The 27,274-nt window shown below is 33.4% G+C and overlaps 1 protein-coding gene across 1 annotated transcript in view; it reads left to right on the forward strand.

Moving 5' to 3' along the window:
• Positions 1-27,274, forward strand: part of UBA6 (ubiquitin like modifier activating enzyme 6) — an 81,374-nt gene that overhangs the window by 28,359 nt on the left and 25,741 nt on the right. The window contains exons 10-20 of the mRNA XM_046656894.1: positions 2,243-2,346; positions 5,418-5,480; positions 6,253-6,329; positions 6,907-6,973; positions 12,048-12,191; positions 13,547-13,614; positions 14,605-14,683; positions 16,021-16,101; positions 20,010-20,087; positions 21,865-22,046; positions 23,342-23,447. Of these exons, the coding sequence (XP_046512850.1) occupies positions 2,243-2,346; positions 5,418-5,480; positions 6,253-6,329; positions 6,907-6,973; positions 12,048-12,191; positions 13,547-13,614; positions 14,605-14,683; positions 16,021-16,101; positions 20,010-20,087; positions 21,865-22,046; positions 23,342-23,447 (1,049 nt within the window). The remainder of the gene's footprint in view (positions 1-2,242; positions 2,347-5,417; positions 5,481-6,252; positions 6,330-6,906; positions 6,974-12,047; positions 12,192-13,546; positions 13,615-14,604; positions 14,684-16,020; positions 16,102-20,009; positions 20,088-21,864; positions 22,047-23,341; positions 23,448-27,274) is intronic.

The following is a 27,274-nucleotide window of genomic DNA, read 5'->3' on the forward strand; positions in this document are numbered from 1 at the left end:
GTGGTAATGGATCAGAATCTTCAGGCTACATATAAAAGGAGGAGCCACTGAATATCAAGGGATGAAAATAAAGAAAACCCACATTTTGTACCCGAAGTTCTTTGGGCGAGGAGAGAATATTTAAATAGAGTGGCTGTTTATGAAACTTTATTTCTTAACATTTATTAATTGGCACTTATTGCTCTGAGGTAATTTTCTGTTACCTGAAAAATATTTTTAAATAGTTAAAATAATACATGCTTGTTCTAAATATATGTATGTATATATGTTCAAATAGAGTAAAAAATGAGTACTATTTCAGGTCTCCTCCCCTCTCCAGAGGTAATAGCAGCTAAGTTTGATGTTTGCTGACCTTTTCTCTCTACTTGATACATAAGGCTTGTGTGAAGAGAGGCTTACTGTTTGTTTGTTTATTTTTGTGAGAAAGATTGCCCCTAAGCCAACATCTGTGGCCAATCTTCCTCTTTTTGCTTGAGGAAGATTGTCCCTGAGCTAACATCCCTGCCAGTCTTCCTCTATTTTGTATATGGGACACTGTCACAGCATGGCTTGATGAGTGGTGTATAGGTCTGCACCCAGGATCTGAACTGGCAAATGTTGGTCCACTGAAGCGGAGTGCATGAACTTAACTGCTGGACCACTGGGCTGGCCCCTTATTTAATTTTTTAAATAAGCAAATAGTTCAAAAATAATAAAGGGTAAATTTTTACAGTGAAAAGTTTATTGTCCACCTGTGACTCCCCCTCACTTCTTACTCATCCACTCTTCTTATTTATCGTGTATCCCTCCAAGGTTTCCTTTTGCTTTTTTACATACAGGGCAGCATATTATACATCATGCTACCCTTTTGCCTTTTCCTTGAACAAAACATCTAGATGATTTTCTCACAACAGTAATTGCCGAGCATTCTTTTTTTCCTTTAAATTTTCTTTTATGGCTATGTAGTATTTCATAGTATTAATGAAAATGGTATCACAGTATAATTTTAATTTGCATTTTACGTATCATGAATGAGATTAAGTATCTTAAGTTTTAGCGCTATTTGTTTTTCCTTTAATGTGAATCATCTATCCTTTGACCATTTTCCTGTTGAGGAGTTGATGTTTTTTTTTTTGGAGATACAATTGATATATGACATTATAGTAGTTTCAGGTTTACAATGTAATGGTTCAATGTATGTTTGTGTTGCGATATGATCACCACAATAAGTCTAGTTAACATCACCACACATGGTTATAAATTTTTTCTTTTGATAAGAACTTCTAAGATCTACTCTCTTTAGTAACTTTCAAATATGCAATACAGTATTATTAACTATAGTCACCATGCTTTACATTACATCCATATGACTTAGTTATTTTGTAACTGAAAGTCTGTACTTTTTTTACCTCCTTCACCTTTCAACCTGTTGAGTTGTTGATCATTTTCCTAACTATTTCTTTGAACTACTACTATGTAGGACATATTTTCTGGGGTTTTTTTAATATGAGTTGCAAATATTTTTTTCTAGTTTGGCATTTTTCTTTTGACTTTACTTGTAATGGATTTTTACTGTGCATTTTTTTGTATTGATATATAGTCAAATTTTTCATTTTTTTATTCTTTGGCTTTCCATTATTTGAGTCATAATTAGAAAAGCCTTCTTCACTCCAAAGTTTTAAAGGATTTTTGTTCCTCCTACACTTTTATCTAATAATTTTTTTGGCATCTTTTTTGACGTTTAAAACTTTTATCCATTTGAAATAGATACTTTTCTAGATGGCTTCTTTCCCAAAAGATTTATTGAATTTGATCTTACCTTTTCCTCACTGATTTCAGGTACCACTTTAAATGTATCCTATGTGGGTCTATTTCTGAATTCTCTAATCTATTCAGTTTGTCTGTCTGTTCATGAGCCAGTACCATACCACACTATGTTAATTATTTTTAGTTGTATATAATTGATATCAATATATTAATTATTGAGACCTTATAGAATATTTTGATATCTAATAATCACTTCTCATTACTTTTTCCCCCCTTTGAGTTTTCTTTGCTATTTTTGTTAAAGTCCTGAAGTTCACATTAGAAAAATAATTTGTTTGGTTCCCTACACTTCCTCCCACCTCCATCCCCAAAAATATTTATACCAGGATTTTCTTAATTTTGTAAATCAGGGAAAATTAACAGCTTTATGATGATAGATATTCAAGTTTAAATGTCTATATGTTATATAATGATTTTTTTCTTTTTTTTCTTTTAGTGGTGTCACCATTTTCTTTTAGCATTGGTGATACTACAGAGCTGGAACCTTATTTACATGGAGGCATAGCTGTCCAAGTTAAGACTCCTAAAACATTTTGCTTTGTAAGTATTTTTTTTCTGCTTAAAAAATATTTCTTTACAGAAGAAGAATGGCAGAAGAGAAGAAAGTAATAAATAAGTACCCAGTTAACTAACAATGAACTAACAGAAAAAGAACTCAAGAACTCAATCCCATTCACAATCGCAACAAAAAGAATAAAATACCTTGGGATAAACTTAACCAAGGAAGTGAAGGATCTATACAATGAAAACTACAAGACTTTCTTGAAAGAAATTGATGACAACATAAAGAGATGGAAAGACATTCCATGCACATGGATTGGAAGAATAAACATAGTTAAAATGTCCATGCTACCTAAAGCAATCTACAGATTCAATGCTATCCCAATCAGAATCCCAAGAACATTCTTCACAGAAATTGAACAAAGAATCCTAAAATTCATATGGGGCAACAAAAGACCGTGAATTGCTAAAGCAATCCTGAGTAAGAAAAACAAAGCCGGCGGAATCACAATCCCCGATTTCAAAACATACTACAAAGCTACAGTGATCAAAACAACATGGTACTGGTACAAAAACAGGTCCACAGACCAATGGAACAGAATTGAAAGCCCAGAGATAAAACCACACATCTATGGACAGCTAATCTTCGACAAAGGAGCAGAGGGCCTACAATGGAGAAAAGAAAGTCTCTTCAACAAATGGTGCTGGGAAAACTGGACAGCCACGTGCAAAAGATTGAAAATTGACCATTCTTTTTCACCACACACCAAAATAAACTCAAAATGGATCAAAGACCTAAAGATTAGGCCAGAAACAAGTCTTCTAGAAGAGAATATAGGCAGTACACTCTTTGACATCAGTTTCAAAAGAATCTTTTCGGACACTATAACTCCTCAGTTGAGGGAAACAATAGAAAGAATAAATAAATGGGACTTCATCAGACTAAAGAGCTTCTTCAAGGCAAGGGAAAACAGGATTGAAACAAAAAAACAGCTCACTAATTGGGAAAAAATATTTACAAGCCACTTATCCGACAAAGGATTAATCTCCATAATATACAAAGAACTCACACGGCTTAACAACAAAAAAACAAACAACCCGATCAAAAAATGGGCAGAGGACATGAACAGACATTTCTCAAAAGAAGATATAAATATGGCCAATAGACACATGAAAAGATGTTCATCATCGCTAATCATCAGGGAAATGCAAATCAAAACTACACTAAGATATCACCTTACACCCGTTAGATTGGCAAAAACATCCAAAACCAAGAGCGACAAATGTTGGAGAGGTTGTGGAGAAAAAGGAACCCTCATACACTGTTGGTGGGAATGCAAACTTGTACAGCCACTATGGAAAACAGTATGGAGATTTCTCAAAAAGTTAAAAATAGAAATACCCTATGACCCAGCCATCCCACTACTGGGTATCTATCCTAAGAACCTGAAATCAGAAATCCCAAGAGTCCCTTGCACCCCTATATTCATCGCAGCATTATTTACAATAGCCAAGACGTGGCACCAACCTACATGCCCAGAAACTGATGATTGGATAAAGAAGATATGGTATATATACACAATGGAATACTACTCAGCCATAAAAAAAGACAAAATTGGCCCATTCGCAGCAACGTGGATGGACCTCGAGGGTATTATGTTAAGCGAAATAAGCCAGTCAGAGAAAGACTAACTCTATATGACTCCACTCATAGGTGGAAGTTAACATGTTGACAAGGAGATCTGATCGGTGGTTACCAGGGAAAAGGGAAGATGCGGGGAGAGCACAAAGGGGGAAGAGGTGTACCCACAACATGACTAACAATAATGTACAACTGAAATCTCACAAGGTTGTAATCTATCGTAACATTAATAAAAAAAAAAGTTAAAAAAAAAAATACCCAGTTAACCAAACAGTTAATTTAAAGACCAAACAGATTTTGTTTTTTAATTTGCACTCACTTTGATGGAAATTGTATCTGTCTAAGGAAATAAACTAGCATCCCCCAAAAAATTTACAGCTAGAACACCGTATGCATATAATTGAGGCATATGTTACTTCAAAGAAACTACACCTTCCTGAATCATCAGAGTTAATCATACTTCTTACAACTTCCCAAGACAAAAGATAAAACTAATATATATTTGACATTATTCAGTTATTTACATTTTTAAAGTAAAAGAATGTTTATTTTATTTATCATACTTGTTAATCCAGATTTTTAAATTTCAAGAAACAGTGTATATGTCGGAATGGTAAAATAATTCCTGTAAACTGGCATTGAAAGGAAAATAAGTATGTGAATGGAGAGAATGTGGAGGCTACTTGTATCAGAGAAAAAGAAGTCTCCTGCTCCTTAAATCCTTAGGGCACTTCTCTGTGTAGGCTAATACATCTCTATTTTTTCTTGCAAGTTCTCAAGGATTTAACTTGATTGCCTTTTCTTTTCCAGAACAATTATTAACTATAGTCCTCTAAAAGGCTCTGTCCAAACCAAAGTTAGAACAGAACAAGATTAAAATACTGCAGCTAGTCAAATCTGCCCCTGCATTACTTTCTCTTGTCACTATCCCAACTTTAATTAGATAATTTACACCTCAAGTAAATTTCAGATTGGGTGGGTGTTTTGGGTTTTTGTTTCGGGGATTGGGGGGGGTTGCTTGTTGATTGGATTTTTGTTTGTTCATTTTTACACCTTTGTGTGTTCTTTGCTCCACATAGAAAATTTTAACTTTGAGTATTTATTCAAGTCTTGTCAGGTATAACAAGGCTAGATAACTTGATATCAGAAAAATATGTTAGCTTTTCTATTAAAAGATAGATTTTTTTCGAGTATACAGATGTTTTCACCAGTTCTCAAATTTGCTATGTGGAGCAGTTTATTGCATTTAACGTTAAAGAAGTAAAGTGTGGTAATAAGACGAGGAATAACGGAATGGTAGCTATTTTATATTTTGGTTAAAACATACTGGCCCAACCTTATTTATTTCAGACCTTTGAGAGAGATCCATTGCTTTTAGTGCTCTGACCTATAACAGTATATTTTGTCAAGTAATCGCTCACTTGCTCTGTAGTAATAGTTTGGGGGTTTTGTTTGTTTTTTCTGTTAGGAACCATTGGAGAGGCAGATAAAGCATCCGAAGTGCCTTATTGCAGATTTTAGCAAACCTGAGGTAAATAAACACTTTGTAGGTTTGAGAGAGGCAACATAATCGGGGATGGGGATTGGTAAGTGAAAAGTTAAAATAGAGTAACATGTATATACTTTTCTGTTAGATTTTTTTAATAAAGGTTGTATTCACATATACAAAGTTGACTCTTAAGGATTAAAAACGAATTTATATCATGAAAAATGTTAGAATAATAGGAAAAGGTTTTACTTTTATAATGATTTGCTAGCTTTGATGGTTAAAAGGCTATTTCAATTATTTATACAGAGGCAGTCTTACTAAAAGATTTTCTGAACTATGTAGAGTTTTACATAATTAATATTTCTTTCAAAAAAATCTTGGAAATGCATTTTTTTAAATCACTGGATATAATTTTGTAGCAGTGAATGTATTTGTGATGAGGAAAGAATTGTATTAACAGTTTCCAAATTTGTAAATGTTGATAAGGAAAAAGGACTGGGTGAGCTGCTACAAATATTTTGTTGCTGCTGTTCAGTTGGTGTTGCTCTTAAGTTTCACGCGGATGACTTAGTAAAAACTACCACCACCTGGGACTGAAACTTGGATCTGTTGCTTAAATATAGCTTTATGTTCTTAAAGTCAAGTCGACTTCTCTAACCCTCACCTTCCTCATCTGTTAAAGAGGGATAATCGTATTAACCTAATACGTTTATTGTAAAGGTTAAATTAAATAGTGTTTTAAAAGCATTAGCACTCTGCCTGGCACATATGAAGCACTCAGTAAATATTGACCAATTTTTAATGTTCTAAATAGGCATCTTTACAGATTCACACAGCTATGCTTGCCTTGGACCAGTTTCAGGAGACCTATAGTCGCAAGCCAAATATTGGGTAATGTTCTTTGTTTGAAATAACTTTTTTCTTATTGTAAAAGCTGTGTTTCAGAAATTATAGAGTAAAAAAATTTTTAAATAACTAAGCCCCTGGTAATTGCAACACTACTAGATACACCAAACTGTATAAACATTTATTATGACCTTCTGGTCTTTTTTCTGGTGGGAGTGGAGAGATCAGTTTATAAAAATGGATTATACTAAATAAGAATTTTCCCATTTTGAAGTCTTCAAAAGCTCCAACTTTTTAAGACAAGTCTGAGAATTATTGAATTATGAATCCACTGTGTAATTTTTTACCTTCTAGCCTATTAAGTCAAAAGTACTGTTGCGAAAGGTGTTTGCCTTGTGTATTTAAAACTAGATCTTATTTATATACTGTCTTTAGGTGAGCATGATTTTGAAGTAATGTATTTAATAAGTCTGTTACCTTCAAGCCAGTGAAGTACTTTGTGCCACCTCTGGAAAAACTTATAAATTTTTAAACTATTTCTTAAATTTTCAGTTTTGAATATGACCTACTATTTATAGCAATTGAGAAAATTGAAATTAGGGTCCTGTGTTTTGAATCCTAGATGCCAAAAAGATTCAGAAGCGCTATTGAAACTAGCAACATCAGTAAGTGAAACCTTGGATGAGAAGGTGAATATTCAAAGTTATGACCACCCAAAAATTTGTAACATCAAGGTTCTATATATTGATATTCTCTTGTCTTTCAAATCTTTGCTTTGCTACTTATTGACTCTGTGACAGTAGGCAAGTTACTTGACTTCACCCTGCTTTAGTTTATATAAAGTTGTCAGCTTTTTTATATATTATCTCTTTTATACATTGTATATTCACATCTCTTAATTGCCTTCTGTGTGTCATATTTGGACATAGTTTGACATTGTTATGGTACCGGTGCCTGCCAGCCAACAGTTTCATTTTAGCAAATATCAACATAGGAGTGTTTGTGCAATTATTTGAAAATTTTATTCTTTTTGGTCTTATTTTATAAAAATGAAGGAGAAATGAAAGTCTTAATGTTAGTAGTAAGAATAATATCTCATATTTTATATAGTTAAAACAAATATAAATATGCTGAAAACAGTGGATCTCTAGCCCCAAGTGAAAGACGTTTTATTGCTTATTTAGTAGTTAGAGAAAGGTATGAAAAGCTAGAAATAGATTGTTGAAGTCTGTAATTAGAAGGAAGGACATGATTAGAGTTTATCGAGATAAAACTGAAAGTAAATTTCACCCCTTTTAGGTGTACACTTAGTTACACAAAATTCTGTACACAGTTAATTCACCTGTGCACAATGAATTCAAAGTGTACCATCATGTATCTACCACCACAATCAAGATACAAAAATTTCCACAATGCGAAAAAGGTCTCTCATGCTTCTTAATCATCTCCCTTTCCCCCAGCCAAACCATGGCAACCACTATAGTTTTGCCTTTTTCAGAATGTCATATAAATGGAATCATGCAGTATGTAGCCTTTTGAGTCTGGCTTCTTTTACTAAATATAATGAATTTGAGTTTCATCCATGTCATTGCATGTTCATTCCATTTTATTGCTGAACAGTATTCCATTGCATAGATGTGGCACAGTTTCTTTGTCTCTGCACCACTTGATGGGCATTTAGATTGTTTCCAGTTTGGGCAGTTATTAATAAAGCTGCTACAAACATGTACATACAGATTTTAGCATGGACGTATGTTTTCATTTCTCTTGAGTAGACATTCGTAGTGTATTACAGAGTCATAAATACAGATATGTGTCACTTAACATCGGGGATATGTTTGGAGAAATGGTCGTTAGGTGATTTCATCATTGTGCAAACATCATAGAGCATACTTACACAAACCTAGATGGTATAGCCTACTATGCCCCTAGGCTATAAGGTATTAATCTTATGGGACCACCAACATGTATGCAGTTTGTTTTTGACCACAATGTCATTACGCAACTCATGGCTGCACGTTTAGTTTTATTAGAATCTGCCAAATTGTTTTGTAGAGTAGCTGTACCCTTTTTCAACTGAAATGTTTGAGAGTTTCAGTTGCTCTTCATTCTCTTCAGCATTTTGTATTATCTGTTTGATTTTAGCCATCTTAAAGTGTGTCTATTGGTATCTCATTATAGTTCTAATTTGCATTTTATTAATGGCTATGAATTTGAGTATCTTTTCATGTGCTTATTTGCCATTCATATCTCTTCTTTGATAAACTGTCTTTTCAAATTTTTGCCTATTTTTTTAATTAAATTGTTTGTCTTAGTGATTGAGAGAGTTCTTTATATATTCTGGAGATCAGGCCTTTATCAGATACGTGTTTTGCAAATATTCTCTTCCAGTCTATGGGTTGTCTTTTCATTTACATTCATTAGAGTATCTTTTGAAGAGCAGAAGTCTTTTAATTTTGATAAAGTTCAATTGATAATTCTTTTGTGGTTTATGCATTTTTTTAACTCAAAGTCACAAAGCTTTCTCCTGTGTTTTCTTCTAGAAGTTTTGTATTTTTGTGAGTTCATTTTTGTGTACCATGCAAAGTATAGATCAAGTGTCCATGACTGTGCATTTTGAATTTGTTATGTACAGTTTTGTACTTTGGTGAGTTCATTTTTTTACCTTGCCAGGTATAGATCAAGGTTAATTTTTTTGTATATGAATATCTAGTTGTTCTAATTCTAATTTGTTGAAAAGATAGTTCTTTCCTTATTCAGTTTTCTTGGCATCTTTGTCAGTAATTTATTGACCACATATGTGTAGGGCTATTTCTGAACTCACCGTTAACTTCCATTAGTTGTTTCTGTCATTTTGCTGGTACCAGCCTATCTTGATTACTGTAGCTTTATAGTAAGTCTCAAAATCAGGTTTGGTCTCTATATATTCTTCGGAGAGAGCTTAGAATTATGATATTCCCTGAGTTCTTGAATTTTTTTGAAGCCTTTATACTTGAAAAGCAGCTTAGCTGGATGTAAAATTTTAGGCTCTTACTTTCTTCAGTGATATCTTGCTTTGTATCTTCTTCTTGAAAAATACTATGCTGGCTCAATTTTCTTACTCTTATAAGTAATCTGATCATTTTATTGAGTCTCTGTATATTTTTTCTTCTGTATATTTTCATCCCTAAAGTCTAATAGTTTTACCTAGTTATGTCTTAGGGTTGATTATTCAGTTAGTTTTCCCGGGTTCACCATGAGCCCATTTTGGTGTGTAGATTCAGATTTTCTCTTATTTATTTCTCCCTTTTGGGGGATGTGGAATGGATTATTTTGCTTCTTACTTATTAAATTTCTGATTCAAGGTGGAGTTTTTTGTGTTTGTTTTCCCATATCTCCAAATGTTTGTTAAGGACACATAATTCACTCAGTCAAATTTTTTCTGCCTTCTGATTAGTTTTGGGGAGAAATTTTCAGTAGCTAAAATGTTTGGATTCTAATTTTCTGTATCCTTCTTATATTAACTTGGTGTGGTGAACTGATTTTTCTGATTATTTTTTGGAAAGAGTAAGGTTTTGAGTGCTGTTTTAGATTTCTCCTTCTAGAAGCTCTCTTCTCTCAGGATACTGAAAAGGAGTTTCTTTAATAGATGATTTTTTTTGGTGGATAGGTGTGTCTTGTGGATCGCTTGGATTACTGTCAAATCCTTAATTTCCCTCACTTGCTTCCTTCTTTAGCCCTGTCTATCAAAGGATGTCCCCCCTTGCTATTTACATCATTCTATCCCAGCGAAGTTCTTTTGGCCATAGTCAGTGCTGAGATCTGCAAGATTTTGTACCTGCATTTAATATTTTTTGCACTTAGTGTGGGAGTTGGTTTTCTCAGGATGATTTTAACTGTGCTTTGTCATCATTAGGCCTTTCATTCTCTTTTCTTTGGTCACATACTTCCTGCTCTCTGCAGGTTGGAAGCAAGATGAACACCAGAAATAGTTCTGTTGGAGTTTGGTATTTCTTTCTCTATTTACAGTAGTTTAAAGTTTGTAATAGTCTGTTTCCTAGTAATGATAAAGAGTCCTACCACTGGTTTGTTTCTCTTCCTATGGATATGTATCCTTTTTTGGAAATTACTAGGGAAATTCAGATTTCGGCCATCGTCATTTTCCTAGGTCAACCAAAAATACCCTAGATTTCTATTTTTGTTTGTTTATTAAAAAAATAATAGAATCTTAGGAGATAGTGTAACCTAATGGTAAGAACAGAGCTGTGGAGTTGGACTTTTCACCATCAGATCCTGGCCTCAACACTTACTAGCTATAAAACCTTGACTAAGTTACTTAATCTTTCAAAGTTTCGTTTTCTAATTTACATGATAGGAGTTATATTACATGAGGACTTGATACACAATTCACATAGGTGCTCCATCGCATTACCTGCTTCTATTAGCATCTAGTCATTGTTTTTAATGTTATCACTACCACCAATATCTCTGCATTCAAAAATGGCACAGTTTAGGGGCCAGGCCACTGGTGTAGTAGTTAAGTTTGCGCACTCTACTTCAGCAGCCCAGAGTTTGCTGGTTCAAGCCATGCTGTGGCAGCATCCCACATACAAAGCAGAGGAAGAGTGGCATGGATGTTAGCTCAGGGACAATCTTCCTCCTCACCAAAAAAAAAAAGGCAGAGCCTAAAATCATAATCTGTCTGAGTTGAGGTTAGTGCTAAATAGTTGAAAAATAATGAGATACAGAAAATTGAAATGGAGTAAGTGGAACAGTGAACAGAGAGTAACCTCTTTTTATATTATGGATATCTTTGAAAATGTAGTAAAATCTTTCCCTTTTTCACCCTAAATGCACAACTGCTGTTATTTTACATAGCATTTCAGGAGATTAATTGAGCCCTGCTTGAATCTTAAGTGTAAGATTAAGGCTACTAATGTTGAAAGAATAAGAAGAGAAAGAGAAGCTAGAGTTCATGAAGAGGTCTTTGTTACAAATAAAAAATTGCGGTAAAACAATAGCACCAAAATCCAATTCTCCAAAATTTCCTTAAAAATACTAATAAATCTTATTTTGAGAAACATCATTTCAGTTTTTAAGTATAACATGAGAGCTTTATGATGATTGGGTCTTAGATTAGTATGCACGGGCGCCATTACTCTGTTTTTTTAAATTATTTTATCGAGGTCATAATAATTTAGAACATTGTGAAATTTCAGGTGTACATTATTATCCGTCAGCCATTACTCTTTTTTTAACTATCTTTTTAAACAATGTTTTGCTTCATTGTTTTTCACGCTTTTACTTTTTATTTACCACTTGGAGCACAAACTCATAGTTCTTTATCATTTTTTATGGATCATTTTATTTCTATTTTCATTTACCTGGGTTCAAGATTTTTCCGTAGTTTTCATTAAAACAATTTTTTTAATCCTAGTTTTTTATAAATATTGGCTGACATCACAGAACTGTTCTTTAACAAAAACTGTAAATGGTAGATAGTCCAGTTAATTCTAAATGGTGCCCCAGTGTAACATGCAGAGTCAAAAAGCAGAAATGGGCAAGTACTGGTAAAGAGAAATACTTCTTGAAGTAACTATCATGCAATTGAGTCTTTTATTATGAGATTGGGACTTTTTTAGGACTTAGAAACTACTTAGTAGGGAAATTGAGTAGCTTTTTTTACAAGTTAAGCTGTAATAATTCTCACATTACATCATTGAAATTTTGTGTGTCCTGTGTGAATATTGTTAACATTACTGTCTTTCATGGCTTCTGTTTCAGCCTGAAGTAAACGTTGACATTGTGCGTTGGCTTTCTTGGACTGCTCAAGGCTTTTTAGCCCCACTTGCTGCAGTAGTGGGAGGTATTGCCAGCCAGGAAGTATTGAAAGCTGTGACAGGAAAGTTTTCTCCTTTGTGCCAGTGGGTTAGTTCTGTATTTTAATAATTTTTTATGTTTGAGTTTGAATTATCCATCCATACAATGAATGTCTGTTATGAATCATAATATATGATTAATATTTCATAAAAGCAACCTTAAAATATTTTTTGATGCCTGAGAGAGATGCAATATGCCACCAAAACTTACTTCTGTAATTGCAACTGAAACAAGATCACTTGTTGAGGCTATTCAGATATAACCCAGAGTTTCATTCTAGGATGTAGTTTTTTTATTTGTGAAAGTGAGGGAATTAATTTTCTATCTTCATACTTAGTTTCTGAGTCTATTAGCTTAACATTGATGGGCTCTCAGGACTCTTGAACTGCTCCATAAAATCATTTGTCATCATGAATCTTCAGATTCCCTTCCTAGATATGACCTTCTAAAGGTAAAAAGCATAGAGATGGTGTATGTTTGAGAACTCTATAAACATCACAAGATAGAATAAAAACTTTCATTTCTGTTACCAGAAGGAATAATTGGCAGAGGGTATCAAAGGACACTCTTCAGGTTCTTTCTCTTTTGAAACACTTTAAACATTTTAAAATAACGTTTTTTTTTTTACATTTTAAAAAGTACCCACATAATGCTGTTTTGCTGCTGAATTATTTAGTTTATTTTAATACAGAGTACAAGTTCAGTTGTAAGTGTCTGGCTTAGATACAACTTAATAACATGGGAAATATAACTTAATTATGTTATTAATGTAGAGTCTATGTTGTTATAATTAATAACCATTTGGACATGTTGAAGTTTAGCCACCTAAGTTACTTAAATGAAAATGAGAGTGAGACTCAGTTCTTTTTTTCATTAACTTTAAACTAATTCTGTTTGGTATTTTTCAAAATGCTAAAGTTGTGGCTTCCTAGATCATCTCCTTGGCAGTATATGTAATTGTAAATGACATAGTATACACGCAAGCTGGAAAAGAAATACAGACTATGTACTTCCTTATCAATAAGTAATCAAATTACTTATTCACAGGTAGCTGAAATTGAATAGAGCCTCCAGGGTTTTTAACATAGTTATAAAAAATATATTTGGAGGTGAAATTTCCTTTTGATTATTAAAATTAGAATATATCATCTTTAAGATGGCTAAGTGACATAACTCAAATTGTATCTCTTAACAATTCCTTTGGTTTTAAACATTTTTTAATGAAAGAATATAGTATATATTGTATTAAAAAGTTATATTTTTTAATCTATGATTTTACTCTGAATTGACATTCTTATCATTGTTTTTCCTTAATGATTATTAAATAACTACAGATGAACTACTTTTTCTAGCAATTTAAATTTTATACATACTAAGTTGTATTTTTACCTTCTATTTTTAAGTTATACATTGAAGCAGAAGATATTGTTGAACCCCTAGACAAACCTGAACGAAAAGAATTTCTCCCACGGTAATACTGAAATTTCTGTTGCTTTTTTCTTTGTTGTATGTTTATAAGACACAACTAGATTAAAAGAGTTTTTGTCTAAACATGCATTTGTTTTAGATAATCTTTTCTAACTCATTTACTTCTAGAATTATTTCTTCTCTACTTAGAGGTTGTCTTAATAATGCCCTCTCTCTACCACTTTATAAATAACAAATGTAAAATTTTAAATGTGTATCATGAGGATGGTTAGCATTCAAAATACCATTCTGATGTTAGATGAAAACAATTGCTATAAAATATATGAGTCATTCTTCACCTTTTTGGGTCACAAATCTCTTTGAGAATCTGATAAAAGCTTATGCGTTCATTCTTCCCAAAATACACATAACCCAAAGTTCTGCCTTCAATTTAAGTGAGTTAACAGCTCCAAAGCCCATCCGTAGACTTCTCTAAGAACCTTTATTGAAAATCCCTGCCTTAGAAAATTGTTTTTTCTAGATAAACTGAAGTCACCTTTACTTAAGTCATTTGGACTTAGGATAATAAGTCAAATGGAAAAAGGAAAAACTGATTTCTTTATGGAGTCTCTTCTCTTTCAAATAAGATAGTTTAGAGGCCAGCCCAGTCGCACAGCGGTTAAGTTCACATGTGCCAATTCAGTGGCCCAGGGGTTCGAGGTTCAGATCCTGGGTGCAGACATGACACCACTTGGCACGCGATGCTGTGGTAGGCATCCCACATATAACGTAGAGGAAGATGGGCACGGATGTTAGCTCAGGGCCGGTCTTCCTCAGCAAAAAGAGGAGGATTGGCAACGGATGTTAGCTCAGGGCTAATGTTCCTCAAAAAAAACAAAAATCAAACAAGATAGTTTATCTGTTAGGTTGGGGGAAACACTTAAAGAGTATTCTATTTAAGTACAACATTAGATTGGTATTAACAATACTGAATCTAATCTTAATAACATTTTTTATGCCTTTCTGTTGTCTTGGTGTGTGTTATTTTCTTCAGAGGAGATAGATATGATGCCTTAAGAGCCTGCATTGGAGACACTTTGTGTCAGAAGCTACAAAACCTGAATATCTTTTTAGTAAGTATGAATAATGATGAGAATAAATACTGCATTCAACCTGCTGTTATCTATCATCAAGTCAATTTATTAAAACAAACTTAAGTCTAAATAAGTACAGTTCCTAACCCAGTAGACATTCAGTAAATGTTTAAAACAGGAGTTTGTAAACTATGGCCTGCAGGCTAGATCCATCCTGTTGCCTGTTTTTGTAAATAAAGTTTCATTGAAACACTGCCAAGCCCATTTATTTATGTATTCTCTATGGCTTCTTTCATGCTGTAATAGTGGTGTTGATTAGTTGTGACAGAGACTGTATGGCCCACAAAACTGAAAATATTTACTGTCTAGCCTTTTACAGAAAAAATTGCCAACCCCTAGTCTGAAGAATTAATACATTTAAAATTAAAATATGAGTGTAATAGTTTTGAGAACATTAAATGATTTTCTAGAAATATACTAAAAATTTATTTTTTTCTTACCAAATGAAGAAATATGTAGGTGGATTTGGCTTTCTTAAATATCTTAGTGCATTGGTAGGGAAGCTCTTCCCAATAACATAAGACTCCTTATGTTCCTGCCGTTTATTTCTTTTTCATTATTGTAATCAGTCATGAAAATACTGCTGATTTTAGTAATCATTTTTAAAATAATGTTTTGAAAATCATCAGCAATTGCTAACCTTTTATGTGCATGGGAAATCTGTTATCAGTTTTTACTTAAATTGATACTTAAAACTGATAATAGGAAAGTCTTAGAATAGTTATATCCATCAAATGAGTTTTGCAAATTGTCTATAAACAAGGAATCTTTTTCATTACAATGTTACACTGATGTTTTGTGCAGTTTGTTTCTATCTTATATAAAAAATGAGCTCAATGTTTGGCTTTTGTTTGGAATTTTAAAATGTCTTCTGTTTAGGGGCTGGCCCAGTGGCATAGTGGTTAAATTTCCATGCTCCGCTTTGGCTGCCCGGGTTCAGATCCCAGGTGCAGACCTACACACCGCTCGTCAAACCATGCTGTGGCAGCAAGCCACATACAAAAGAGAGGAAGACTGGCAACAGATGTTAGCTCAGGGCCAATCTTCCTCACACACACACAAAAAATGTGTTCTGTTTAAAGGAATTGTCAATATTATGCTTTTCCTTATTTGGTTTATACATTTTTTTTTTCTTTAACACACTTATAATGGCATCATAAATCAGTTAAACGTTTTAAAGTAAAATGAGTTACAGTGTTCAAATTATTTTAAAATGTATTTATTATAACAGCATTTGAAGAAAGTTAAGATAAAATTGCTCTTTAGTAGAAGTTCTAATTTTATTTCATCTGATATATCATTTTTCTCCTTCATAGGTAGGATGTGGAGCCATAGGCTGTGAAATGTTAAAAAATTTTGCTTTACTTGGTGTTGGCACAAGCAAAGAGAAGGGAATGGTAAGATATAAATCATTGAGAGTTAAAAGTTTATATTTCTGTTGCTGCCCATTTTTTAACTGTATTTACCTGCGTAGTTCTGAAACACAGATTTTTGAGAATAGATATTAAGCTAAAAATTGGAGAACTCTGATTCTACTCTGACCACTTTTCAAGTTATGTGATCTTGTGACAACTTACTTTAATTCTGTGCTCCCCATTTTCTTCTCTAACACTGTGAAACTGGTATCTCTACTACCTGTCTCATAACGTAATTTTGTGGATCAAACATGAAAGGGCTTTGTAAACTATAAACCATGTTAATGTTATTAATTCAATTAGATAATACTAATTATTTAAATAAATCTTAAAGATGGGAGAAGCTAACATTAAAAAGTTGCAGAGTGCTATATAGTCACAACTGGTGATTATCAAAAGAAGTGGGAATACTATAAACTTTGGTATACAGTTCATGTTCTTTAGACTATAAATGTGAGTTAATTGGGAAGCCATGTCATGTGTTTAAATAAAAATATATTTCACTGGTGCTGTTTTGCCTTTGAGATATAAATTAGCTTCCCAGAGTAGTGATTTATCGTGGTAACTAACAGTGAGTAATTAAATGACTAAAGTTTATGCAACAGTTCACATTTTATAGTTTATTAAACTTGGCTTATTATTCCATTTAAAAAGGGTATTCGTTACTATCAGTTACAGGCAGATGCTCTACATTTATATTATTCCTGGCCAGCATTTCCTGAATTGTGTTCCACAAAGCACTGTTATGTTGGTTTTTAAAAGATAGTTCTGAAAAAAAATCCTTGGTAACCTAAGTTTGAGAATCACCTGAATACAGTCATGCCTTACTTAACAATGGGGACACGTTCTAAGAAATGCATCATTAGGAGATTTTGTTGTTGTGTGAACATCATAGTGTGTGCCTTACACAGACCTGAATGATATAGCCTACTACAACCTAGGCTATATGGTACTAATCTTATGGCACCACCATCGTAGATGCAGTCTGTTGTTGACCAAGACGTCATGAAGCACATGACTGTACTTTAACTCCTTAGAAATTTATGGTAGATATCAACATATAAAGGTCAGGAATAGAACTATAGTGAACAAACCTACTGACTTCAGGTAACAAAACAAGGCAAGAAAAGGTAAACAGATACCTCTGCTAATACAAAGACATAGATGTTCTGTATACATTGTTTTCTTAAGTTTTTACATATGTAGCCAAACCAACTGGAAAGAATGAAAGAGAAATCCCCAGGTTCTGGGAACCGAGAGAGAAATTAATTCCTGAGCTAAAAGCTGTGGTGAATCACAAGTGTTTCTATCTTGAATATATGTCCAAAAATTTAAATAGAAGGGAAGTCACTCATGAGAAATTGAAACTCAGAGCATGTACCACACTGGTGTATGGGGTCCTAAATTACATCATACAAAGAATTCACACAGAGAAATGAATATAACAGATTTAGGATAATTGAAACCTCCAGAGCTCTAACTAAAACAAATGCAAAACTGCCTCATTGCTGATACTTACATCCCCAGAGTATGCAGGACTGTGCAGAAAAATCAACATCCATTCAAGACAATTCACAATTAAAAATGACAGTCCACTAGAAAAAAGTACCACCTGGAAGAAGACAATAGAATAACAATAGAATAATTAGGCCACTGAAAACTATAAATAATAGGAGTACGACAGATAACAGAGCAAACAAGCTTTAAAATAATGTTAAAAATGAGCACAGGGGGGCCAACCTGGTGGTGCAGCGGTTAAGTTTGCACGTTCTGCTTCTCAGTGGCCCAGGGTTCACCAGTTTGGATCCCAGGTGTGGACATGGCACTGCTTGGCAAAAGCCATGCTGAGGTAGGCGTCCCATATATATAAAAAAAAAAGTAGAGGAAGATGGGCATGGATGTTAGCTCAGGGCTGGTCTTCCTCAGCACAAAGAGGAGGATTGGCAGCAGTTAGCTCAAGGCCACTCTTCCTCAAAAAAAAAAATGACCAAAGGTATAGAAAGAGGAGTAGAAATATGAAGTGGAAAAGGCACTGAAATTTTTACAAAAAGTGAAGTAAGGATTTCTGTATAGTCAGTAAACTTAAAATTCAGATATAGCTAATGTGAGAATTGGTGGAAAGAAGATAAATATAGCTACCTAGAATGTTGTGTGGAAAAATATCTTTTTTTAATGAAAGGATGCATTTGAATGGTTCAACATAAGTGTAGTAGAATTTCTAAAGAGAATAAAGATAAGAAGAGGCAATACACTCCAAGGATAAGGACAAAAGTTTCCAGAGTTGAAGGGATAAATGTGTTCAGATTGAAAAGGTAAACTAGTCCCAAGTAAATCAAAGGCAAAGATAAAAAGAGAGATTACTTAGTAGACTTCTCATCAGCAAGAAATGCACACCTGAAGATAGGGAAGCATATCTTCATAGTGCAAAAGCAAGTTACTGTCAACCTAGATTTCTGTACTCATTTAAATTATCTTTAAAGAGAAGTAAAGATGTCTTACAAGTAAAATGATGAAAGATTACCCACTTCTTGATTCTAACTGAAAGAACTATTAGATAATGTGTGCAATACGAGAAAGAGTCTAAGTGGAGGATTTTTTCAACATTTAAATAAGCATTGACTTTTGATACCTTTAATTAAAATATTGTCTGGGGAGTGTGATGGTTAAAAATAAGTAAAATGTTCACTGATATCATGGAAAGTAGAAGGGAGAATTCAAATATCCTCTAATTGTTGAGGAGGAAGATAGAGATTTAAATTAGATCTTAGGTCACATTTACATGTTAAAGTTTTGAATATAACCACATAAAAATAGATGTCTAACTTCCAAACTAGTTCACTTTTGGAGAGGAGAGGGGATTGGAATCAAGAAAACTTGATCAATCCAGTAGAAAACCAAAAAAAAGGAGATGATGAAACGTTGGTTTGGGAGGTATGGAAAAAAAGTCTTATATTAGTAATCACAGTGATTATATATTGATTAAGCTTTTTGTTAGAAGACATTTTCTGTTTGGCTTTTTTTTTTTTTCGATTTAAAAGAGACACCCTCTAACACATAATTACGTAGAAATGTTGAAAACAAAATAAATCAGGGAAATGCCAGCTAAAAGAAGGTGAATGTGTCTTTGACCACCAATCAAAATCTAACAACTGGAGCACACTGGGAAGTACTACTCTTAGTCAGATCTTGTTTGTAAATACTAGCTTAAGTGACAAATGCATTATGAATACTTTTCACATTATCTTGGATCTGTTTCTTTTCATCTTGCATCCTTGAAAATGAGGATCTGTAAACTTTTCCTCAAAGGACGAGATTGCAGCTATTTTAGGCTTACAGACCATAATTCTCTTGTCACAACTACTCAGCTCTGCCATTTTAGCATGAAAACAGCCATAGACAATACTTAAACACTGTGACAATGTTCCAATAAAACTTTATTTACAAAAACAGGCAGCCTGCCTGCACTATAGTTCTAGGCTTCTGCCTTAGCAAAAGTTCCTTTCAAATTGAAACATGCAAGCCTTTTTTCCAAATTAGTTGAGAATGGGAAGAAATATAGATTTAAAAAAGAAGAGCTAGCTCATCTATGTGTACCTCATTACATGTTTATGAAATGTGATAGTGACATTTTAGCCTCTGTTTTGTTAGAATTAGAAAAAGTTTCGAACAGGAATTGCAATTGGTTTCATGTTCTTACGCTAAACATTATAATTAAGTATAAGTATAAAAAGAGCAGTATTGGTAACCATTTTGGAATATTTATATTCTTACAACCTTTACCAGCCAAAATAATGTAGAATAACTTGTGGGAGTTTAGTCATTTTGAGAAAAGCAAAATAGATTTAAAGGCACGTTATGCAATTTCAGCCATTTTCTTTTCTTGATATTAGATTACAGTTACAGATCCTGACTTGATAGAAAAGTCCAACTTGAATAGACAGTTCTTATTTCGTCCTCATCACATACAGGTATGTTGCTATTCTGTTTCAAATTTAAATCATCTATTGTGTTATACAAAAAAGAGAGTTTTCTTTTTTATAAATAGAAAATGGTGCTTAAACAAGCATACTATGGTCTTTATGTTATTAGAATCTCTCAATTATTAAAGAATGGGAATGAAAATAGGGAAAAATATAAATTATTTTGTAATGTAAAAATTGGTATTTGCATTGATTTTGCATATTAAAATCTGAGTTGTGAATTATGGTCAGTATTTTTTCATTTTGTAATCACCACAATGTGTCTGCATATTTAATTTTAGAAACTAAGGATAGACATAGAAACAGGTTTCCAAATTTGAAATTTTAATAGATCACAAATTTGGCACTTTTTGGGGGTTTTTTGGCCTTTAGTACAAAACGGGTAACATTTGGCACTTAGAATTTTATGCTCTTTGATCTTTTTTGACTATTTAACATTCCTTTTTACTGTAAAACAGTGCTTGTTTCAATCTTTTTTATGGAGATCAAGATATTTGTCAGGAAAAGAAGCAGTTTAGTTAGTCAAACAAAATTGCTTTTACTTTAGAAGTGTTTTTTCACTTTGTTTTTCAACAACTCATTGATAATCTAAATAAACTAAGCTTAAGAATGTCATGAAGAGAAAAGTAACTAGATTAGGTGGCATAGGTAACCTAATTGCCTGACCTATCCAGTATAAAGAACTAAGTAACAGGGTCTCTCATGAATTAAAATATGTGTCACAAAATTCATTCACTTAACTTTGTGCATTTTATTTATAGAATAACTATTAAGGCCTGTTAATTCTTATTTTATTAAGTTCTAATAAAGTTTCTGCTTTGTATGTACGCTAACAACAGTGAGAAGTAAAAATGTCAGCCTAAATTTGAGAAGAGACAGAAAAACTAGATGCTTGAATTCAAACAGAATTTGCCTGTAGATATTTAGTGTCAGAGCCAGTATTCCCGAATGCACTTTGATAACACTAATGGCTTAATAATGATCACTAAATCTTTAAGAAAAGAAAGAATGCATTATATTTAGGGTACCCTTTTTTATAAAGCTGAAACATATATAATAATTTTTTAAATATTCTCATCCAGTAATTGTAATATTTTTTAAAAGATTTTGGTACCAAATTGTTAGATTCCCATACCTGTGAGAACTCATTTTCTGCGGAGTTTGGATTTCCAATATTTTCACTGAATGTGTTCTCTTTTTTTTTGTAGGCACTTATACATTTCAACCCTCATTTCTAGCAAAAAGATGTACTTTTATTTTTTTATTTTTTATTTTATTTTTTTTTCTGCTTTTTTTCTCCCCAAATCCCCCCAGTATATAGTTGTATATTTTAGTTGTGGGTCCTTCTAGTTGTGGCATGTGGGATGCTGCTTCATCGTGGCCTGATGAGCAATGCCATGTCCGTGCCCAGGATCCGAACCAGCGAAACCGTGGGCCGCCAAAGTGGAGCACGTAAACTTAACCACTTGGCCACGAGGCTGGCCGCCAAAAATGTACTTTTAATTGGACTTTGAACTAATATTTTAAGAGCTTTAAAGCACTTATCTATAAAATAGAGGCTGTTTTACTGATAATGTATAAATTATTCAGACTAATATGCATTACTAAATGTAATGCGACTACAATGAATATAATTTCCACAAACTAAAAATGAAAATTAGTCTCATTATTCTCACCTCATACATACATTACAGAGGATAAGAATGTGTAAGTTCAATCACAGCCTATCTTTAACGCTTATTTCTTCTATTTGTTATTTGTTTAGAAACCTAAAAGCTATACTGCTGCTGATGCAACCCTGAAAATAAATCCTCAATTAAAAATAGATGCACACTTGAACAAAGTGTGCCCAGCCACTGAGGCTATTTACAGTGATGAGTTCTATACTAGACAAGATATCATTATTACAGCATTAGATAATGTGGAAGCCAGGAGATATGTTGACAGGTATGTTCTTAAATTTCAGGTTCATGAAGAAATGTCTTGTTTTCACTTCTCTCAAACCTGTTGAAAAGTTATCAAATTTTCTGACTATTCTTTATGTTCCTGTTGTAGTACTTCTCAAACCCAAACCCTTTAATGATTTTCATTATACCCCATAATAAAATTCAAAATCTTTAACATAGCCTAAATGTTTTGCATAGAGTATTTGCCTCATGTCCACCACTCCAGATTAGAATTTACCTATTCCTCTCTGGCTTCCTTTCTTCCAGCTACATTTACTCCTTCGTTCAGTTCTTATAGGGCATCCAGCATTTTTTTACCTCAGGGACTTGCACGTACTCTCCTTCAGCTTCAGGAAATTATGTTTATCTTGTTTAAAAACTTTTGGCCCCAAATCTGCCTACTTACTCTCACCTATTTTAATTTTTTTCCTCATGCTTTTAGTTTCAGCCTAAATGTGTATCTTCAAAGAGACTGTCTTTAACCCCCAAATTGTGAATTAGAATCTTTTATGGTAATCTTTCATAGCACTCTATACTTTTTCCTTCATAGCGCTTATTTTTATTGATCTACATATTTATTTGATGTTTATTTCCTCACTAAATCATTTATATAGGGACCATTTATTTTTCCCATCACTGTATCCTCAGTGCCCAACACATGATGTCATTCAGTAAATACTTGTTAAATAAGTAGATGAATGAATGACTATAATGTGTATACCTTACATAATCTTTCTTACATCTTTATATGATTCTTTAATGTTAGACTGCTAGAGCATATTAACAGAGGGAAATTTACCAGTTAAGAGTGTAGTGAAAAGTTTGTAATCTTTGGCAGAAGGTAATAAAAAACACTTTAAGAAATTAACACATGTAGAAAGTACAAGAGTTGTAAATTGAGGAAGAAGGGTATATCTTGGGGGATAAAGATAACATTAAGAAGATACAGTGGGATAGAACTTATAGTCAGAAAATAACCAAAGAAGAAATAGAAAGCAAGAGAAGAAAGGGTGACACAGTTAAGAGTTAACCTAGCGGAAAACAAGTTGAAGTCCAAAATTTGGTACTAGTAGTAGAAGGTGGACACAAACATTATTAGGTTGAGCAATAAAATTTTGGGGGGATAGGGAACAGAAATGAGGAATCGGTCAGTTAGTGGAAATGTGTCTCTTTCCTAAAATATTACATTCAAGGAGTGATCCGTGTGTGAAATTAATAGAAGGTGGGAGGATGTCGTATGCTTACGTTGTTATTGCTCACTTTTATGTTTTTCTTACCTGTTATCTTTTCAAATAGCCGTTGCTTAGCAAATCTACGGCCCCTGTTAGATTCTGGAACAATGGGCACTAAGGGACACACTGAAGTTATTGTACCTCATTTGACTGAATCCTATAATAGTCATGTAAGTGAACCAATTTTTTGAAGTAAATATCTCTCTTCTTAATATCTCACAATTGTTTGTCTTCATCAGTCAACAAATTTGATTCAGCTTCCCTAATCCTTCTGTTTTTGATCTGTTGATGATGTCCATACATATGTGCATGTACGGTTTTAAAAATATAGCTGAACTTATTTTTTTAATCATCAAAATTTTGTTTCTTATGTACCCAACATAGGAGCACCTGAATATGTAAAGCAATTATTAACAGACATAAAAGGAGAAATAAAGAGTAACACAATAATAGTAGGGAACTTTAACACTCCACTTACACCAATGGATAGATCATACAAATAGAAGATCAATAAGGAAACATTGACCTTAAACAACACATTATACCAAATGGACTTAGTAGACATTCCATCCAAAAACCACAGAATACACATTCTTTTCAAGTGCACATTTAACATTCTGCAGGATTGATCACTTATTAGGCTACAAAACAAATCTCAATAAATTTAAGAAAATTTAAATAATACCAAGCATCTTTTCTGACCACAAAGGTATGAAACTAGAAATCAATGACAGGAAGAAAATTAGAAAAGTCACAAATGTATGGAGATTAAACAAAATACTACTGAACAGTGACTGGGGAAATCAAAAAATACCTGGAGACAAATGAAAATACAACATGCCAAAATTTATGGTATACAGCAAAAGCAGTTCTAAGAGAGAAGTTTATAGTAATACAGGCCTACCTCAACAAACAAGAAAAATCTCAAATAAAAAATCTGACAGTGCTCCTAAAGGAACTGAAAAAAGAAGAACAAAGCCCAAAATCAGTAAAAGGAAGGAAATAATAAAAATCAGAGCAGAAATAAATGAAATAGCGACTAAAAAAAATAGAAGAAAATCAATGAGACCAAGAGCTGGTTCTTTGAAAAGATAAGTAAAATTGACAGACCTTTAGCTAGATTCACCAAGGGAAAAAGAAGGCTCAAATAAATAAAATCAGAAATGAAAGAGGACAAATTACAATGGACACTTCAGATACAAAAAATTGTAAGACAATACTACGAAAAGCTATATGTCAACAAATAGGATAATCTAGAAGAAATGGATAAATTCTTAGAATTATATGAGCTTCCGAAACTGAATCAGGAAGAAATAGAGAATTTGAATAGACCAATCACCAGTAAGGAGATCGAAACAGTGATCAAAAACTTCCCAAAAAATGAGTCTAGGACCAGATGACCTCCCTGGTGAATTCTACCAAACATTCAAAGAAGACTTAGTACCTCTCCTTCTCAAACTCCTCCAAAAAATTGAAGAGGAGGGGAAGCTTCCTAAGTCATACTTTGAAGCCAACATTATCCTGATACCAAAACCAGACAAGGACAATGCAAAAAAAGAAAATTACAGGCCAGTATCACTGATGAACATTGATGCAAAAATCCTCAACAAAATACTAGCAGATTGAATACAACGATACATTAAAAAGATCATACACCAAGATCAAGTGGGATTTATTCTAGGGATGTAGGGTTTGTTCAGCACCTGCAAATCAATCAACATGATACACCACATTAACAAAATGAAGAATAAAAATCACATAATCATCTCAGTAGATTCAGGGAACGTGTTTGACAAGATACAACATCCCTTTATGAGAAGAACTGAATAAAATGTGTATAGAAGGAAAGTATCTCAACATAATAAAGGCCCTATATGACAGACCCACAGCTAATATCATACTCAATGGCGAAATACTGAAAGCTGTCCCTCTAAGAACAGGAACCAAAGATGTCCACTTTCACCACTCTAAAACAGAGTGTTGGAAGTCTTAGCCAGAGCAATCAAGCAAGAAAAAGAAATAAAAGGGATCCAAATCGGAAAGGAAGAAGTGAAACTCACTGTTTGCAGATGACATCATTTTATATATGGAAAACCCTAAAGAATCCACCATGAAACTTTTGGAAATAACAAGTGAGTATGGTAAAGTTGCAGGATGCAAAATCAACATGCAAAAATCAGTTGTGTTTCTCTACACTAACAACAAAATAGCAGAAAGAGAAATTATAAGTACAATCCCATTCACAGTTGTAATAAAAAGAACAAAATGCCTAGGAATAAACTTAACCAAAAGGTGAAAGATCTGTACACTGAAAACTATAAAACATTGTTGAAAGAAATTGAAGAAGACACAAAGAAATGGGAAGCTACTCCATGCTCTTGAATTGGAAGAATTAACATAGTTAAAGTGTCCATACTTTCTAAAGCAATCTACAGATTTCAATGGAATCCCTGTCAAAGTTCCAACAACATTTTTCACAGAAACAGAAGAAAGAATCCTAAAATTTATGTGGAACAACAAAAGACCTTGAATACTCAAAGGAATCCTGAGAAAAAAAGAATAAAGCTGAAGTTATCATACTCTCTGATTTCAAAATATACTACAGAACTATAATAACTAAAACAGAATGGTACTGGCACAAAAACGGACACACAGATCAATGGAACAGAATCGAGAGCTCAGAAATAAACCCACACATCTGTGGACAGCTAATTTTTGACAAGGGAGCCAAGAACATAGAATGGAGAAAGTAAAATCTCTTCAATAAATGGTGTTGGGAAAACTGGACAGCCACATGCGAAAGAATGAAAGTAGACCATTATCTTACACCATACACAAAAATTAACTCAAAATGGATTAAAGACTTGAATGTGAGACCTGAAACCATGAAACTTCTAGAATAAAATATAGGCAGAAGTCACTTTGACATCGGTCTTAGCAGCATATTTTCTGACCGGGCAAGGGAAACAATAGAAAAAGTAAATGGGACTACATCAAACTAAAAAGCTTCTGCACAGGAAAGGAGACCACCAACAAAACAAAAAGACAACCTAAAATTGGGAGAAGATATTTGCAAACCATATATCTGATAAGGGGTTAATATCCGAAATATATAAAGAACTCATACGTCTTCGAGAACAAAAAAACAACCCAATTAAAAAATGGGCAAAAGATCTGAACAGCCATTCCTCCAAAGATGGCCAACAGGCATATGAAAGGATGTTCAACATCATTAACTATCAGGGAAATGCAAATCAAAACTACAATGAGATATCACCTCACTCCCATCAGAGTGGCTATAATTAACAAGACAGGAAACAACAAGTGTTGGAGAGAAGGGAACTCTCATACCCTGCTGGTAGGAGTGGGAACTGGTGCAGTCACTAAGGAAAACAGTATGAATATTGCTCAAAAAATTAAGAATGGAACTATCATAGGATCCAGCTATTCCACTGATGGGTATTTATCCAAAGAATGTGAAAACACAAATGCATAAAGATACGTGTACCCCTACGTTCACTGCAGCATTATTCATAATAGCCGAGACTTGGCAGCAACCTAGGTGCCCACCAAGGGATGAATGGACAAAGAAGATGTGGTAAATATACACAATGGAATACTCCTTAGCTTTAAGAAGCGATGACATCCTGCCATTTGTGACAACATGGATGGCCCTTGAGGGTATTATGTAAACGAAATAAGTCAGAGGGAGAAAGTCAAATATCGTATGATCTCACTCATAAGTAGAAGATAAAAACGAGAACAATCAATCACATAGAGACAGCAATTGGATTGGTGGTTACCAGAGGGGAAGAGGGAAGAGAGGAGGGCAGAAGGGGTGATTAGGCACATGTGTCTGGTGATGGATTATAAGTAGTCTTTGGGTGGTGAATGTGATGTAATCTACACACAAATCAAAATATAACAACATACACCTGAATTTATATAATGTTATAAACCAATGTTATCACAATAAACAAAATTTTGTTCGTGGCCT

Source organism: Equus quagga, chromosome 3 (genome assembly GCF_021613505.1).
Source record: "Equus quagga isolate Etosha38 chromosome 3, UCLA_HA_Equagga_1.0, whole genome shotgun sequence".
Lineage (NCBI taxonomy): Eukaryota > Metazoa > Chordata > Mammalia > Perissodactyla > Equidae > Equus > Equus quagga.